At 60.5% G+C, this 17,065-nt stretch overlaps 1 protein-coding gene across 1 annotated transcript; it reads left to right on the top strand.

The window, feature by feature from the left end:
- The first annotated feature begins 1,028 nt into the window (after window positions 1–1,028).
- On the top strand, window positions 1,029–15,428 carry NT5M (5',3'-nucleotidase, mitochondrial). Its single transcript, XM_057716395.1, has 5 exons — window positions 1,029–1,432; window positions 4,394–4,494; window positions 9,097–9,157; window positions 13,674–13,788; window positions 15,000–15,428. Exons 1-5 carry the CDS (start codon window positions 1,166–1,168, stop codon window positions 15,140–15,142), a joined length of 687 nt encoding a protein of 228 aa, XP_057572378.1. The 5' UTR covers window positions 1,029–1,165; the 3' UTR covers window positions 15,143–15,428.
- Window positions 15,429–17,065: the final 1,637 nt, after the last annotated feature.

Genomic DNA, 17,065 nt, shown 5'->3' on the forward strand with positions numbered 1-17,065 from the left:
TGTGCCAGATGCAGGGGATACAGCTGTCATCAAGACAAAGTTCTTGCTGATGTGACGTTCTGGTTGTGTAAGACACAAAGCAGTCAAATAAAATACTTTCAGAGAGTTAGTACATGTTATGAAGAAAATAAAACACAGTGATGCGGTAGAGGAAGGTCCAAGACGTGAAGGATGAGAAGGAGCCAATTACAAGAGACCTGGGAGCAGAGAGTTTCAGAGAGAGGAACAAATATATGCCAAGACCTTAAGACCCATATAAGCCTGGTGTGTTTCTGGAAAAGAAAAAATACTAGTGTGGCCAGAATATACTGAGCAAGGAGGATCCTGGCGTGTCTCTGTTAATACTGCTTATCTGTAATGATAGTAATAATCTCTTATTCATTCAACCAAAGTGACAATAAAAGCTTTCAAAGCCAAAACAAACAAAAAAGCCACCTGTAACGGGGTACATAACAATATTTATTTATAGACTCATTTGAAAATCACCAGTTTTATTAAGGCTTTGTGATATTTGCAAGGTGTTCGTCTGCTCTGCCTCCCCCATCTGGTCACCGCAAAGCCGGGGCCGTGCGGTGCACACCGCCCTGTTTGGGTTCTTTCCTGCTACTGTCACTCCCTTAACTTCTTCTGCCTATTCTGTTGGCTTATTCGCTTGGTGTCCCTCTCTCCTTCTCAGATGTAAGCCCCAGGGTGGCAGGACCTCGTCCATGCGGTCCACTGCGCGACGCTCTAGGGACTCAGTAAACGCATCGGCGACCCAGGTCTGCTCCAGCCTCGCTGCGGCAGAGGCAGGAGGGAGCCCAGACCCAGGGTCCCGGGGGAAGGGGCCCGTGCAGATCCGGGGACTGCGGACGCCCTGGGAACAGCCCAGCGCCCGAGGCTGCCCTCCAGGCCACGCCCCTCAGGCCCGCCTCCGCCAGCGCGGGTCCCTTTAAGGGCCGCGAAGCCGCAGCCTCGCTCCGGGGCCGGAGCCTGCGCGCTCGTGCCCCGCGCGCCCCGCGCGCCCCCCGCATCCCGCGCGGCCCCGGCCCCGTGCGCGCCCCGCGCCCCGGGCGCCCCCCGCATCCCGCGCGCCCTGAGCGCGCCCCGCGCCCGCGCCCCGGTCCGCGGTGCGTCCTCGCGCCGTCATGGTCCCGGCGCCCGCGGCGAACGCCCGCCGGGGGCCATGATCCGGCTGTGCGGCTGGTGCGCGCAGAGGCCCCGCGGCGCGGCGGTGCCCGCGGGGCCGGCGGGGCGGTGCTGGGCGTCGGGCGGGCCTGCCGGCCGCGCCCTGCGGGTGCTGGTGGACATGGACGGCGTGCTGGCCGACTTCGAGGGCGGCTTCCTCAGGAAGTTTCGCGCGCGCTTCCCCGACCAGCCCTTCATCGCGCTGGAGGACCGGCGCGGCTTCTGGGTGTCGGAGCAGTACGGCCGCCTGCAGCCCGGGCTGAGCGTGAGCATCCCCGCCGCGGGCGCGCGTGGCCCTGCGGGTCGCCGCCCGGGGCACCGGGTCCTCGGGGCCCCTGCGCTCGGTAGCTCTTGGCTGTCGGGGGGGGGGGCTCCTCAAAATTCAGGGGCACAGAAAGCGTCATATACCCGACTCCCCATCTTCAACCGACTTTTTAATTTGGGGTGTACTTGGCCTCAGGTCACGTTCCCGTTTCTTCCTGCTCGAGAATTTGATGAGCGCCTTTACCACCCATTCTTTTTTGGCGCTGTTCCACCGAAGCGTGGTTCCCCGTAGTACTGAGGCCCAGAGAGGTTGCGAGCCTTTCTGGGCAGCGCACGGGGAGTCGCGGTGGGGCCGGATCACCTCCTCGGCTTATCTCCTGGCCCTGCCTGCCCAGCGGAGCACCTGAGCTGTGACACACACACCACCCCTCACCCCCCGCCGTGGTGCTCTGCTCTCTGAGTCCACGGCGGATGGATAGACGATGTCCAGGAACGTTCTAGACAGACGGCTTGGTTTGCCCATTTAAACTCCTTGGTGAAAGGAACGGGATTTTGCCAGGGACCAGCTTAGAGACCCAGTGTTTTCTGCTGCCCCTCCGCTGGCCACCTAAGGTGGCTGCCAGGGGAGTGGATTTTAGAACCTACTTTGTAACCCGGGTTGTCTGTGTTCCCTCCTCTGTGAGGCAGACATTATTTTCTCCCTTGTGAGGTGAGGAAACCTGTCCCAAGTCACAGCCAGGACGGGGCAGCCAGGATGGGAGCAGTCTGTCCTCTGTCCTCCTCTAACAGGTGCCAGTCCTTTGACGTACAAAAGGCATCGCGACAGTAATTTGGTTTGGGGAGGGACAGGTGTTGGAAAGGAAATCCGAGTGCCATTTCTTTTCGTTAACACCTGAGCCTGGGGTTCTGACTTCTCCCCCTCCTGATACCTAATTAAAATCTTTAAACTGGAGAAAATGCCCTGGTAATGTTTGCAGGCCCAGTGACGTCCTTCCCTGACCTGTGTGTGGGCTCGTTCACAGACGGTGCTCAGCGTTGCCCGCCGGGCCCGTCCTTTCCCTCCAGGACCGTGCTAGTGTGAGCCTGCTACCGAAACGCGAGTCCCTGCACCCAGTGCACAGTGAGGCCAGACAACACCGAAACGTCCGCGTTTGGAACAGAGAAAGGTTTATTGCCGGGCCATGCGAGGAGATGCGTGGCTCATGCCTTAAAAACCCTAAACTCCCCAAAACCGTTCAGCAAAGCCCTTTCCTAGGAACGGTGAGGGAGGGGCATGGTCAGTTGGTGCAGACTTCTTGGTGTCAGATCCTTTGTTCTTGAGGTCAGGTAACGATGTGCCTGTAAGTCTCCACCAAACAAATGTTACTCTGTGTTCTCACACGAAAGGGCAAGGTCCCAAGGCACAACTCTCACCCTCTGAGGTCCAGGCCTAGCTGAGAGGAGGGGGTTCGTGCGGGGGCTGGTTACCCTGCCCCAGAGCTTTCGTCCAGCACCCAGTCTGGGTCCTCCCGTCAGTGCCCAGGCCCAGCGGAAGACGCAGATCCCCGTTGGCAGCTCCCTCAGGGCCAGGTCCTGCAGAAGGTGCCATGCAGGCTGCCGCTGGCATTAGGTCACCCGCCCTCAGCAGTCTCCCCTTGGCGGAGCTGACCCAGCATCTGCGTTAAAAGCACCCAGCTTACACACAGAGGCACCCCTGCTTTACAGAATGTGGGTCTGGAGCAGGGCAGAAGGGAAGGCGTAGCTCACTTTAACTGACTTAGAATCTTACACTGTTAGGACAGTTGAACTGACCCCAGGGAGAGGAAGTGTCTTGGCCAGGGTTTCGGGGCATGCTGGGGGCAGGGAAGCCGGGGCGCTGGCTTCTGAGGGGAAGTGGTTAGCCCTGGGCCACCCCGCAAGGGCCAGCACTTCGGACTCCTCCTCCAGCCTGCTTTCCACCACTCGCCCGCTTCCCTTTGAGTCAGAAGCCCAAAGTTCAAGTTCCGACCGTATCACCCCGAAGTGGCCTTGAAAAAGACTTAAGTGAAGCCCCGTTTCCTCATTTGTAAATTGGGGCTGGCAGCTTTTGCCCCTTGAGGGCTCAGACGAGAGAGGGCACACGTGAGCCGTAAGGACCGCTTCGCTTGATGCATGTAGCTGACGACAGTATGGTCCGTGTGGCCTCTGTGCACTCACTGTATGTCCCCGTGGTGACATTTGTGCTGGGAACGTCGCTCTCTGCGCGGCACACGTGGGATCTGGTTTCCTGCTTCTCAGACGCTGGGGGTTGTCACTGTCCCCTTGTCCTGGTCCTGGAAGGGGTGGCATGCTGCAGACTTGAATTTGCAGCACGAGGTGGACACTCCTGGCTGGGCGGTTGGGAGCCACCCTTTCGCTGTGCGACATTGTCAGTCCCTTCCCCATTCTGAGCCTCGGTCTTCTCACGGGTAACACGAGGGTCTGAATTTGGGGCTTTTAAACTTTAAACCCAGCAGAATAGTTTGTTTGTTTGTTTAATGAGCTATTTGTTGGCATCCCCACGTGCAGCACGGATGAGGAGCGGTCCTGCCGCCGTGGGCGGAGCCCAGAGGTCTGCCCAGCCGCCTCCCTTCTGCGCCCCCAGCCGCATGGCGCAGCGGCACTCGGAAAGGCCTGAGCTAGCGCTTCAGGGCTGTGGCGGGACCTGGCCCACCCTCGCTGCCCCCCGGGGGCCTCTGGCCCTTCGAATCAGGCAAACGTGTGGTTCCTGGAGGCCGGCCTTCCGTCCCCTCAGACTCTGGCTGGGCCTCCAGAGAGCCGGCTTCGGGATCCACAGCCCCGGCACCTTAGCGGGTCCCTGTCAGATCCTGGCGCAGCCGGACCCTCCTGGAGAGGGGCTGGAACCCCTGCTGGGCGGGGACCGTCAGCTCCGTGCGTCCCGTCCTTCCCTGGGCGACGCGGATGCTGAGGACCTGGGAATCACCCGCTCCTCTCCTCTTCTCAGGAGAAAGCCATCAGCATCTGGGAGTCGGAGAATTTCTTCTTTGACCTCGAGCCTCTCCCAGGAGCCGTGGAGGCCGTGAAGCAGATGGCCAGCCTGGAGAGGTGAGTCTGTCTCGGCCCGGGGTCCGCGCCCCTCCCGCGTCACCTCTGCTCGTCTCCCTCCCGCTCGCTCCTCACCCTGCGCCCCCGGGCCTGCTTGGCCCACCCTCACGGGGCGGGTCTGTAGGCTGTTAGGACATTGCCATCCAGTAACTTGGGAGAATGTCGCGTCTAACTTGACGTGGTTCGCTGGGTGTTCAGGGTTCATTCATTCAACAAATATCTGAGAACTGGCTTTTAGATGCCGCTGGGCGCCAGCGGGTCAGAAGTGAACAAAGTGCGTTCCCCGCTCTCCTGGAGCTTAGAGTCCAGCCAGAGAGCAGGCGCTAACCAGAGCATCACACTTGGGAAGACAGCCGCGGACTGTGGTCCGTGCTGAACAGAGAGAGCCAGGTGTGTGAAGGGGGCGATGGGGACCTGGGAGATGGGGGGGGCGGGGAAGCGGCAGCAGGAGGACGGGGGAGACGCCTGCCTGGTCCTGAGAGCCGGGGCCCCCCCCCCGGAACCCACCGCCCACCAAAATCCAGTAGCACTTACAGTGCTCCCCTGAGGACTGAAAAAAAATAGCATTGTTGAGCTGTGAGTCACATACCCCACACCCATGTGGTTTGTAGCAGGTTCACGGAGGTGTTCCACCATCCCCACAGTCAACTTCAGAGTATTGACAGTCAGTACCCGTTCCGGCCCCCCCCCCCCGCGCCCCGAGCCCTCGGCGCCCACCGTCTGCTTGCTGTCTCTGGGTTTGCCTGTTCTGGACGTTTCATATACGTTTCACATGACACCTGGCCTTCTGTGACCGGCGCCTCGCTCAGCGTGATGCTTCCAGGTTCACGTGTGTCGTGGAGAGAATCAGCGCTTCACCCTGTCCATGCTGAGTGATTCTCCGTCGTGTGGACGTGCCACGTTCCGTCCATCCATTCGTGAGCTGATAGGTCTTGGGTGTTTCTACTTTTCAGATACGAAAAGTAACACTGCGGTGAAGATTCACGTGGGCGCATGTTTTCACTCCTCTTAGGTGTGTGCCCAGGCGTGGAACTGCTGGGCGTGGGCTGAATCCACACTGTTCTCAGAGCAGCTGCACCATCTTACATTCCCAGCAGCAACGTCCCAGGGGTTCAGCTTCTCCTCCCCAGCGCTTGCTGCGGTCTTTTTGATTCCAGCCATCCTAGTGGGTGTGAAGTGGTATCTCGCTGTGGTTTTAATTTGCATTTCTCTGAAGACTAATGATGTTGAGCATCTTTTTGGTGTGCATATTAGCTATTTGTCTATCTTTTTTGGATAAATGTTTATTCAGATCCTTTGCTAATTTTTTTCAGTCAGGTTATTTGTCTTTTTTTTTTATTGCTAACTTGTAGGAGAGCTTTATGTATTCTAGATAACAAGTCCCTCATGCAATATGTGACTTGTAAATATATTCTCTCATTCTGTGGGTTCTTATCTTACCTTCTTGGTGGTGTCCTTTGAAACCCAAAGTTTTTATCTTGATATAGTTCAATCTATTTTTTTCTTTTGTCATTTGTGTTTTTGGTTCCGTGTCTAAGGATCCTTTGTCTAATTCAAAGATTTGCTCCTATGTTTTTTCTGAGTTTTATAGTTTTTGCTCTTGTGTTTAGGTCTTTGATCCATTTTATAATTTTATTTATTTATTTATTGACTGCGTTGGGTCTTTGTTGCTGTTCGCGGGCTTTCTCTAGTTATGGCGAGCAGGGGCTACTCTTTGTTGAGTTGCGTGGGCTTCTCATTGTGGAGCACAGGCTCTAGGTGTGAGGCCTTCAGTAGTTGCAGCACGTGGGCTCAGTAGTTGTGGCTCATGGTCTCTAGAGCGCAGGCTCAGTAGTTGTGCCACATGGGCTTCGTTGCTCTGTGGCATGTGGGATCTTCCTGGAGCAGGGATCGAACCCGTGTCCCATGCGTTGGCAGGAAGATTCTTAACCACTGCACCACGAGGGAAGTCCCCTTTGAGCCATTTTAAGTTAATGTTTGCATATGGTGTGAGGAAGGGGGTCCCACTTCTTTTTCATGTGGAAAATCCAGTCATCCCAGAACCATTTGTTGAAAAGACTCTTCTTTCCTCCATCAATCGATCTTGGCTTCCTTGTCAAAAGTCAATTGGCTGTAATGTTAGGATTTCTTTCTAGGCTTGTGTGACTTTTACTGCTCACAATTTTGCTTGCACGTAGCAGCCACAGTGACAAATCAACCATAGGGTACGATCTGGCCTTTGTTGTGCCATGTAACGGCATCCGAACGTCATCGGCTTTCAGAGTCCTAACGTGAGAGATAGGCATCTGAGCAGCACAGAATGCTTAGAGTTTGAGTTGCCTTGTAGGCTGGTTTGGTCGGTAATTTGTCTTTAGACTTACGTCCAGGCCCTGCAGAGTAGTACATTCTACTCTGGTCTACGATTTGAACTTGATTTACCCCGGAGTCAGGTGGTGTACGTCGTCCCACCTGTAGGAGAGCCTGAGGAGGCACAGAGGGCGTATTTGTGCACCACAGCCGGTCTGGGTCAGCGTTTCTGGACCACGTTCGCCAGCTGTGTTCTGCAGAGCTGAGTTGCATGGCGGTTAAGGCTCCGTCTGAACTGGAGGTAGACCGCTTCTCCAGCATCGAACCCTCAGTAAGGGTCTAAACTTTCCGTGTCTCAGCTTCCTCGCCTGTCAGTTTTGTGCAGCGTGGATGTGAGCTGCTGCAGTTCCTGTCCAGCAGGACTGAATAGGTGCGCGGCAAGAAGAGTGCTCTTTGACCAAAGCAGCGTGGGAAACGTCGATGAGACGCGTCCGTCCGGTGGGGCTTCCCGGAGCTTTTCCGTTTGCAGACGTGCGTTGGGATCCTTCAGGGGACCGCAGAGTAAGCAGCTTTCTCCATGAGGGTTCTGGCCCAGAACGCTTTTTCACGGCCGCCCCTATGAACACGTTTGCAGACATTCCAGTCTAGCATGTGCACGTCGAGACCACACCCCTGATCCTTTACTTCTACTTCGACTCTTAGCCGGGCGGACGATTCTGACGGTCCGTCCATGCCCAAAGTTTGGACCGAGAGAGGGGTCTAGTCAGTAAGCAAGTGGATAGCTGTGTGTCTCGTGCTTTGCGCAGGAGATAAGCAAGGTGACGTGTTGGAGGTCGCCAGGGAGGGGCCGCTTCAGGTGCAGACGCTTCTCCAAGGGGGTGACATCTGACCTCAGACCTGCAGGGTCGGAATGAATGGTGAAGGGCTGTGGGGAGCAGGGGCACAGGCCCGGGCAGGGGAAGGGGTTTGCTGACGTGGGTGACAAAGGAGACCAGGAGGGTGAGGATTCAGTGAGTGTGGGGCGGGTGGGATGTGGAGGACAAGATCGAGGAGAGAAGGGTGTCATCGAAGTTAGGTTTTAAAAACATGGGCTCGGGCGCTGACTTTGGCATTTCCTTGGCTTTTCTCCAAAGAAGAGCTACACGTGGCCGTGAGGTGCGTGGCAGTCTGCTCAGCGTCATCCGTCCGTGGGGACACGAGGCAGAACCACAGCACGCGGCCGCTCCGCACTGCTGCAATGACCGTTGTGAGAAGGATGGGCGATCGTGGGGGCCGCCAGGGGCGGAGAGGGCCTGGAACCCTCGTCATTGGTGGTGGGATCGTAACCGGTGCAGCTGCCGTGGAAACCGCGTCCTCAGGGTGTTGGGTACAGAGCTGCCTGGAACCCAGCTGTCGCACCGGAGAGAAGCGAAGACACAGGTCTACACGCACCCTGTGCACGGGCGACCCCAGCGGCACTGCTCCCCAGGGAAGCGTCCCCACCGTCCACCCGTGGCAGCGCAAAAACAGAACGTGGAGGGTCCGTACACTGGGACATTACAGGGCAGCAAAGAGGCCTGAAGTTCCGATACCCTTGAGAACATGACCCTAAATGAAAGAAGCCAGTTGCAAGAGACCATGTACTGAGGGGTTCCCTTAACATGAAATGTCCAGAACAGACAAATCCACGGGACAGGAAGCAAGCGGAGACCCGGGGTGCCCGGGAGGCCGTGCCCTCAGTCTGACTTCCGTAGAGAAATGAGTCAGTCTGACGTCGGCCCCTTGGGACTGCTTTGCCGGGGATCCTGTCTCCCACGGGCTCGGCTCAGTGAGACAGTGGGTGCCGCCCTGGGGGCAGGTGCCCGCTTGATGAGGACTGGGGACCAGCTGGCACCGTTGGCGGCCACTGGGCCCGGGACCGCGGGAGAAGCGGACGTCACACAGACCGCGAGGGTCCACGAGGCCCCACGAGGCCCGAGCCACTGGCCGCACCCTTGACCCAGATCCTGGCTCGCATGTGTCTCTGCCCCGCGCCGTGCGAGGCCCCGACATCCCTCGAGTAGCTGGCTCTGGTCCTCCAATGCCGCCTGCCTGGCTGGTACACACCCGTTTCTCAGTATCTCCTGTTACATCCCGGGGACGGCGGCCCCTCCGCTCTGCCCCTCTGCGTGGCTGGCCGCACGGGGCTGCCGTGCGATCTGCGCAGCCCTGAGCTGTGTTGGGCCAGGGCTGGGGTCACACATGGGGGGCGGGGGGCGGGCAGGGCGGGCCCCCCGGGGCTGGGCTTGGGGGAGCAGGGACTCGAGCAGCCAGCCTCACCCGCCTCCTCTCCCCCAGCACCGACGTCTTCATCTGCACCAGCCCCATCAAGATGTACAAGTACTGTCCCTTCGAGAAGGTAAGACGCCTGAGGCTGGGCCTCTTCTCGCTTTGCCCTGCCTCCCGAGGAAGGGCTCAGACCTGAAAGCGGCGGCCGGCGGCCAGGGCCGCCCCCCCGCCCGTCCAGCCTCCCGGGCCTGGGCCAGGGCCTCCCCCCAACGCGTCTGAAGTGCTGCCGCCCCCTCTGGGTGGGCCCGGCGCGGCCCCAGGCTCTGTGGGAAGGCGGCCGTCCCTGTGTTGGTGCCGCCCGGACGTGCCAGACAGGAGCAGGGGGAGACGTGGGTCGGGAGGGGCTGGAGGCCGCCCACGCCGCGTGTTTCGGGCACGGGAGGCTTTGCAAAGGTGAAGCAGTGAGACAGCACTTTGCCACATACTCACTTTGTCCTCTTTATCGAAAATAAGTAGAATTACATAAGACCGAGATGTCTCTGGAGATCGGGAACTTGCGGGGTTGCCACACCCAGAGGGATGGTCTGTTGCCTGGGTGTGGGTTCACACCAGAGGTGGGCCCAGGGCTGCCCCTGCCCCGCGGAAGCCCAGGAGCTTCCCAGGCCTGGGAAGGTGGGTGTTGGGGGCCGACCTCGGCAGGGGGCCGGCGTGTCCTCTCGGGACCTCTCCTCGCCTGGCTCCCCGTGAGAGGCAGACACACACAGGTCGGCCACTGTTCAGTGCCGCCTGCACTTCACGCAGAAGGGACTCGCCCTCACCCGGGGGTCGGGGTGTCAGGGCGCGAGCCCCCAGACCCCTGGCAGCCACTCTGGGAGCAGCCAGTGTTTCCACCAGCCCCCAGGTGCGCCGTGCGCTGGAGAACGGCTGGGCTGGGGCGGATGTTTCGGCCGGGGCGGCTGTGGAGGCGAGGGTGGCTGTCCGGGCCTCATCCCCCCCCCGGGGGTTTAAGGGTCACCTCTGTGCCGACCGTCCCGCCCGTGCAGCCTCGGCCTAGGACGGCCCTCTGAGCTCCAGATGGCTCCGACCTGTGGTGCCTGTTCCTGGGGTGCCGGTGTCCTCGTCCCACGTCCGTCCCTCCCTCCGAGGCTGGAAGCACCAGCTTTCTTACCCCTCCGTACCTCAGCGAGCCTGCTCCCTGCTGGTGCTGTTTCTCGAGCCCGTCTCTGTCTCCACGGCCGTCTGGGGAGAAATGCTGACGTCACCTCTGCAGCTGTCTGTGCGTTTCAGCCGGCCTTGCTGTCAGACCTTTCGCTGTCTCTGCCATGGCTGTGTCACCTGGCAGCCCTCGTCCCCGAGGCCTTGGAGATCGCCTCCCTCGAACGTCCGTCTAGTCACTCTTTTGCCGCATGAAGTTCAGGTTCGGTTTGGGTCGTTTGACAGATTCTGGTTTGGGAATACCGCCACCGCGGGTGGCCCTGCGTTCACCGTGCTGAACTGTTTCCTGCCTGAGTGTCTTCAGGGACCAGGGTTACGATCGGGTGGGAAACGAGCCACCTTCTCTCCCAGAGCAATCAGTGCCCAGCCTCCCCCCACCCCACAGGGGTGCCCTCGGACCCCGGCCCGCCACCCCGACCCCCCACCCAGCCTCTCTGCGCCTTGTAACAAATGCCGTCGTGAGATACCTTGCTGGGCCGTACGGAGGAGGCTGCAGGCAGCATGTCCTGTCTTGCGGGCAGAACGTATCACCCCTGCGTCTTCTACCCGCCCCACCAGCCCCCACCCAGCACGAAGGAAAGACCCTCAGGGCACTTTTCTCAAACCAGAAAGCCTGGGCAGTTTTATAGTTGATTATTTTTTCTGCATTCTTGGATCCTAGAAAAATAAGTTAGGTGTGAAGTTGCCCGTACCGTTTAATTACAAGTACGTTTTAAAAGGTGGCACGTTTTTTTTTTAAAAAAAAAGGAAGGAAGGAAATTCTGCCAGCTATAGATGTTTCTCTAGCTTTCCTTGATTTCCCAAATTTTCTTTGATTAGCCATTACTTTTGCTATAAAAAAGTAAATGTTTTTTTGGTTGGCAGGCATAGAGCGAACATTGACCGGGCACCTGCTACAGCGCTAGGCACCTGGGGCTTAAAAATGCCCTCTCTCTGCCCTTGGGAGTGGAGGACAGTGTGGCGGGAAGAGAGACAGGCTCTGTGGTCACGCAGGGAGGAAGCCAGGGCAGGCTCCTTGGGGGAAGTAAGTCATGGAAACGAGAAGGCAAAGCGACGGGAGGGCAGGTTCTGAGTGATGGGGACAACGGAGCAAAGCCAAAGAGGCGTGGCGGCAAGGGGGGCAGGGGGAGGCAGGAGGGGGGCAGGGAGGAGGGGAGGCGCACGGCGAGCTGAGCGAGCGGGCAGGGCCTTTGCACAGTCCGTGGTGTGGCTTTGGGCAACAGGCGCCCTGTGGGGAGCTTTTAAGCAAAGCTGTCGTGAATCCCGCTGGTGTTTGTGGAGGCTCCCGGCAGCAGGATGGGGTTGGGGTGGGATGCACCCCAGCCGGAGGCGGCGCAGACGCTGGTGCAGTGGTCCGGGCGGGGCTGTGTTGATGTCGGTGCCGGAGATGGTGACGCGGGTAACAGTCCCCGGGGGGCGGCCCCTCGGGAAACAGCAGACGCTCCGTGAAATACAGGCTACAGATGCGCATAGGAAGTTCCCTGAAAGCGTGTTGAGACACGGCTGTGGGAGATAAAGTGATAAAACCCCCTCTGGCTGGCAATTCAGCAGAAGTCTCCAAAGCCAAACAAAAGTGCCCGCATTACTGGGTTTTTTTTTTTTTTGGTATCAGGTTTGTTAAGATATAATTTAAAATCAATGAAATTGACCTCCTTACAGGCCAGTCACCAGCACAGTCAGTTTAGAGGCCATTCCATCGCCGCAGCACCCGCCCTCGTGGGTCTGTTATAGGGGGTTTACCAGGTTCTCACAGTAAAGCTCAGGGGAAAAAAATCCCCTCACACGTGCAGCAGAGGAAGGAAAAAGTATTTTGAAATATGCCAGCATATTCTAGAAAAGGCCCACTCACAAGAGAAGCTGTTTCCCCAGGGCCTGACTGACTCCCCCGGGGGAGGGGAGACTCCCAGCCTCAGGCCCTCTAGCCGTCCTGTCCCACGTAGGAGGCAAAAACCAGGGACAGACGGTGACGGTCACAGTCCAGGGGCTCAGGACGGACTGAGACCAGATCCCAGGACCCTATTCCCCCTCCTCCCCACCCAGCCTCACCACCCCATCACGGAGGCCCATTTACAGCAGCTGCTTTTACCTGGTCCAGCATGTCCAGCTTTCAGCAGAAAACAAGGTGCAGAAAAGACAAAAGCGTGGTTTGAAGACGCAGAGCAGACCACAGAACCAGACACGGTGGGGTGTTGGAATGATCAGGCCAGGAGTGTAAAGCAGCCACAATGCACATGCTCGGGGCTCTGACGGAGAAAGCACATGTCATGCAGGAACAAGTGGGTCACGGAAACAGAGAGACGGAAATTCTAAAGGGAGAAAGAACTGCTGGAGACGAAGAAACCGTCGTGGAAATGCAGGTGCTTCTGCTGGGCTCAGTGCGTAGACCTGCCGCAGCTGAGGAGAGGGTCTCTGAGCTTGAAGGTATCTCAGGAGAAACCCTCCAAACCGAAGAGCCAAGAGGGAGCATCACTTCTTGGAGCAGCGCCTGCCTGTCCTCCCCGCGGGCCCGGAGTGCGTTCCTGCGAGATGGCCGCGACCGCCGCGGGGTGTGCCCAGCCCGCCAGCCTCTGTCATCCCTGGTTTTATGGCCTCCGAGCATCGCCTGCGAACGTGCGTCCCCCGCAGAGCGCGGACCCCCAAGCACAGGACGAGTTCGGGGTGCGCGCCCGCGGCACAGAGGTTGTGAGGCTTCAGTGCGACGTGTGATGGGGCCTCGGAGCCGGAGAGCTGGAACCAGAGCCCCAGCCGTCCCGCCTCCCCGCAGCCACACCGGCGCTGCCGTGTCCCCGTTGGGGCCTCTCCTCCCGGCCAGAGGCCCGGGGTGTGCACCGGGTGGACGGTCCAGGCGTCAGCTCGTCCGCTATCAGTCCAGCTCTGTGTGGAGACAGCCCCGACGGCCACCTGTTATTTTGTGATGTTGTGTCTGTTATTTTCCTGAGAAGGTGGCCAGTGTGGTCCTTTGCCTGGGGTCCTCCATCTGCTGGGTAAACTCACGCAGGAGCAGGATGTCGGGGGAGCCCCCAGACATGCCCACACCCCCGGCCCTGGCACCGCACGCCCGCCATCCGCTTGAGACCCTCTCCTGCTCCCGTCGTGGGCCCAGTTCTCCCGTGGCCTCCGGACGAAGGCTGGCGGGGTAGGACAGGTGGACGGCTGGTCTGTAAGGGACTGTCTCCACGCACCTCGGGGCTCCGTCCGCCTTTCTTTGCCCTAGAGCCTCACGGTGCACACGGGGGCAGGCGCGCGAGCCAGATTGGTGCCGGCCCAGGGGGGTCTGGTCGGAGCCGCGGTTCTGCTGCTTTGTAGCCGTAGGGCCGGGTGGTTCCGTGGTCCCCTGAGCACTGTGGTCTCCCTGGCAGGGGCCCCTCTGACAGGGGAGCCGGCTGTGCCCGGGCTTCATGGCGCCGCCTTCCCGCCTGCTCTCGTTCCAGTATGCCTGGGTGGAGAAGCACTTCGGCCCTGACTTTCTGGAGCAGATCGTGCTGACCAGAGACAAGACCGTGGTCTCCGCAGACCTCCTCATAGACGACCGGGTGGACATCACAGGCAAGTGGCCTGCAGTGGGGGAGGGGCGAGCATGGGGCCCGGCCTCGCGCCGGGGACCCAAGTGGCCCCCCATCCCCTCAGTCACCAGGATGTGTTAGGCATCCTGTCCAGCCTTGAGCCTCGAGCAGAGTCAAGATTCCTCTCCGTGTCCAGCCTCGGAAGGGGCCCCACTGGGAGTCAGGAAGCGTCAGTCCCGGCTCTGGGGTGACTCGCTGGGTGGTGAGTGAGTCCCTTTACACCCTGCAGCCTTGCCTTTGTGTAAAATGAGGGTGGACTCTGGCTTCCAAACATTTGTTTTTAGCAACAGAACCTTTTTTTCCCCTCCAAAAGTACTTTGAACTGAACCTAATATGTTAAAGCAGAAAAGCGAAGCCTAGTCTCTTTAGTTGAAGGTGGTCCGGGAGCTGCCTTTGTCCCTTTTGCTTATGGGTGTCCCCCTCCCAAAAAACAAACAAAGAAACCTTGAATTTGCTGAGAAAGGAGGGGGGAAAGTTATTGGTTCACCAAACTGAAAATCTGGGGTATGAGGGCTTCAGGTATGGCTGAATCTAGGAGCTCAAACAACATCCATCAGAATTAGGTTTCTTTGTCTCCTGATTCTGCTGTCCTCGTTTTGCCTGCACACTCTGGAGATGCTCCCCTCCAGGTAGCCATCACTAGTTTCGGGGTTAAATCCTATTCTTTTGGACACCTCATTGGGAAAATTCAAAATATTCCTTCGCTGATGATTTTTGGAGCTGGCTTGGGAAGCATGCCGTCTCTACCCCAGTCAGTGTCCAGAAGGTAGAGTCCACAGGTGTGCCCGCCCCTGACCTCCCAGACCACACGGTTTCCCAAGGAGAGTCAGGGCACCATGCAGGGGTGGGGGGGGCCCGAGGGGCCCAGGGACCCGCTCAGCTTCTGTGGGGGCAGGTCACCAACGGCAGTGCCCGTGTGGACCCGAGGCATGGACGCCTGGGGGTCTTGCGGGGCCCACGGTCAGCAGCTGGTGGTGGAGCTGGCGCAGGCGGTGCAGGGGGCGGAGAGGGCGGGCGTCTTGGGGCTCAGCCTGCGGGAGGGACCGCGGCCACTGAGAGTGCGTGGTCGCTGTTTGCCCGCACCCGCTGCGGGGTCCGGGGCGGCAAGGGGGCCCTCGTGCAGCCCCCGTGAGACGGGGCCGGTGCGATAGCCGGGGCTCCCGACTCGGGACTGAGGTGCCGCTTCCCCCGCAGGGGCCGAGCCGAACCCCAGCTGGGAGCACGTCCTCTTCACGGCCTGTCACAACCGGCACACGCGGCTGCAGCCCCCCGGCCGTAGGCTGCGCTCGTGGGCGGACGACTGGAGGGCCATCCTGGACAGCAAGCGGCCCCGCTGAGCGGCTCAGCCCGGCCAGGCCCGCCAGCAGCCCGGGGCCCTCGACGGGACGCCCTCAGGCCTCCGGTCGGGGAGGAGCCCGGGGCGTTTTCGGAGGGGGCAGTCCTCCCCTCCCTCAGGGAAGCCGCCTCCCCGCCGCCGCGCTCTGAACCGGCCCGGCTGCCTGGCTGGGTCTTCCCCGGGGACCCGCCCCGGATCCAGCGAACACGGTGCGCGTCCGGCCCCGCCGGGCTCTGTGCCGGGGACCCCGCAGCCCGCCTCGGCGCGGCTGGAGGGCTCTGCCGCGGCCTCCCCGGCCCCCGGGGTCTGAAGGCTTGGGTGTTTGCAGGAGGCATGGACAATAAACGCTGCTCTCGAGACCCCCCCGCAAGGTCCTCCAGCGTCTGGCCCCCGGGCGCCCGGCTGCTCCCCGGTGCTGCTGAGAGGCGGGGTGGGGGGCGCGGCTTGGCGGGTCTGCCTCCCCACGGGCTGCGTGCGGCTGGGGAGGGACAGGCCCTGACGGGTGGAGGTGGCGGCCGTGGCGGCTGCAGTGTCCCCGGGCGGGAAGTGGCCCCCTGACCGGCGCCTCCCCCCATGCTCTCTAGTCTGCTCCTTCTCCCGCTGTGCTCCCCACGGCTGGAGGCAGGGGCCGCCTGGTCGCCCCCCGGGCCCCTGGGGCGGGTCAGGCAGCACGAAGGATGAGGAAGGCAGCAGGTGGGTCCCAACGAGGAGGGTGTTGGGGCTGCATCACGTGATCCGGAGCCCCGTGGCCCCTGGGGTGCTGCCTGCGGGAGGCACAGGAGAGCAGGGCACACGCGCCAGGGGAGCACCACCTGCCTCCTGGGCTCTTGGCTCTGCCCCGGCCCGCCAGCCGCCAGCAGCGGCCCGCCCAACGGGGCCTCAGCACCCGCCCTCCAAACTCAGGTGCAGGTCCCCCAGCTCGGGACCGCCTGGGACCGCGGCCTCCGCTTGATGAACGCCTCAGCCCCGCCCCTGCTTGTGGCCGTCTGGCTCGCAGCTGTCTTGGGGCCTCATCGGTTTTCTCAGCCACGTTTCGTTTCCCAGGAGGGGCTGGGAGGGGCGAGGGGCGAGGGTGCTTCCTTCATGCGGAGATGTCCACGGGCACGGCCATCCCTCCCCATCCCCGGGCAGTGTCGCCGGGCTGACGGGTGTTGGCACCGCTGGGGTGGCCTGTCCCTCGAGCTCGGCTCTGGGACCCCCCGTCTGGTGGATGGGGCCCTCAGCCACGGGGAGGTGGACCTCCCGGCTGTGCTCGGCTGAGGCCGCTGAGGCCCTCTGGTGAGGTGCAGGGCATGAGCAGGGCTGGCGGGGTGCCAGGCAGAGCTGCCCCCTCGCGTCCGCTCCAGCCCCAGCTGAGGGGAGGGCTCCCCTCGGGGCCGACTCCTCCAAAGTTCTTCCTTTCAAGCTGGTTGCTGCCCTGGGTTCTAAAGGCCAATCTAGGAACTCCGGTTGAGGAGCCGGTCCCGCACAGCAAGGTCAAGGTCGGGGCCCCAATGCCACACCACTCGGGCACAGGAAGGAAGGGACGCAGGGTCCCCGGATGCCTGTGGAGGGGGTGCCAAGGACGGGTGTGGCTGCTGGCCGGGGAGGGGCAGAGTGGCCCAGGGCCGAGTCTGGCTGGGCCGAGGGCGCCACACCCCCTGCTGCAGGGCCTCAAGGTGGGAGCAGGTAGGAAGCCAGCAACGTGACCAGGCCCTGGCAGCCCCAGCGCCTGGTCCAGGCGTTCCCTAGGCAGGGACCAGCACCACGGAGACCCTCTGAAGAGGGGGCGCCAGCCCCCAGGGAGTGCAGGCTTTGAACTGAGTGCTTCTGGAAACCTGAGTTAGCAACTGAAGAAGGCCATTTTAGGTGGAAAGAGATTGAGTTTGTTTTAGTTGTTGATTAAAACAAAGTGATCAGTTATAGTGAGTGATGGACATGTACC

Source organism: Hippopotamus amphibius, chromosome 17 (genome assembly GCF_030028045.1).
Source record: "Hippopotamus amphibius kiboko isolate mHipAmp2 chromosome 17, mHipAmp2.hap2, whole genome shotgun sequence".
Classification (NCBI taxonomy): domain Eukaryota; kingdom Metazoa; phylum Chordata; class Mammalia; order Artiodactyla; family Hippopotamidae; genus Hippopotamus; species Hippopotamus amphibius.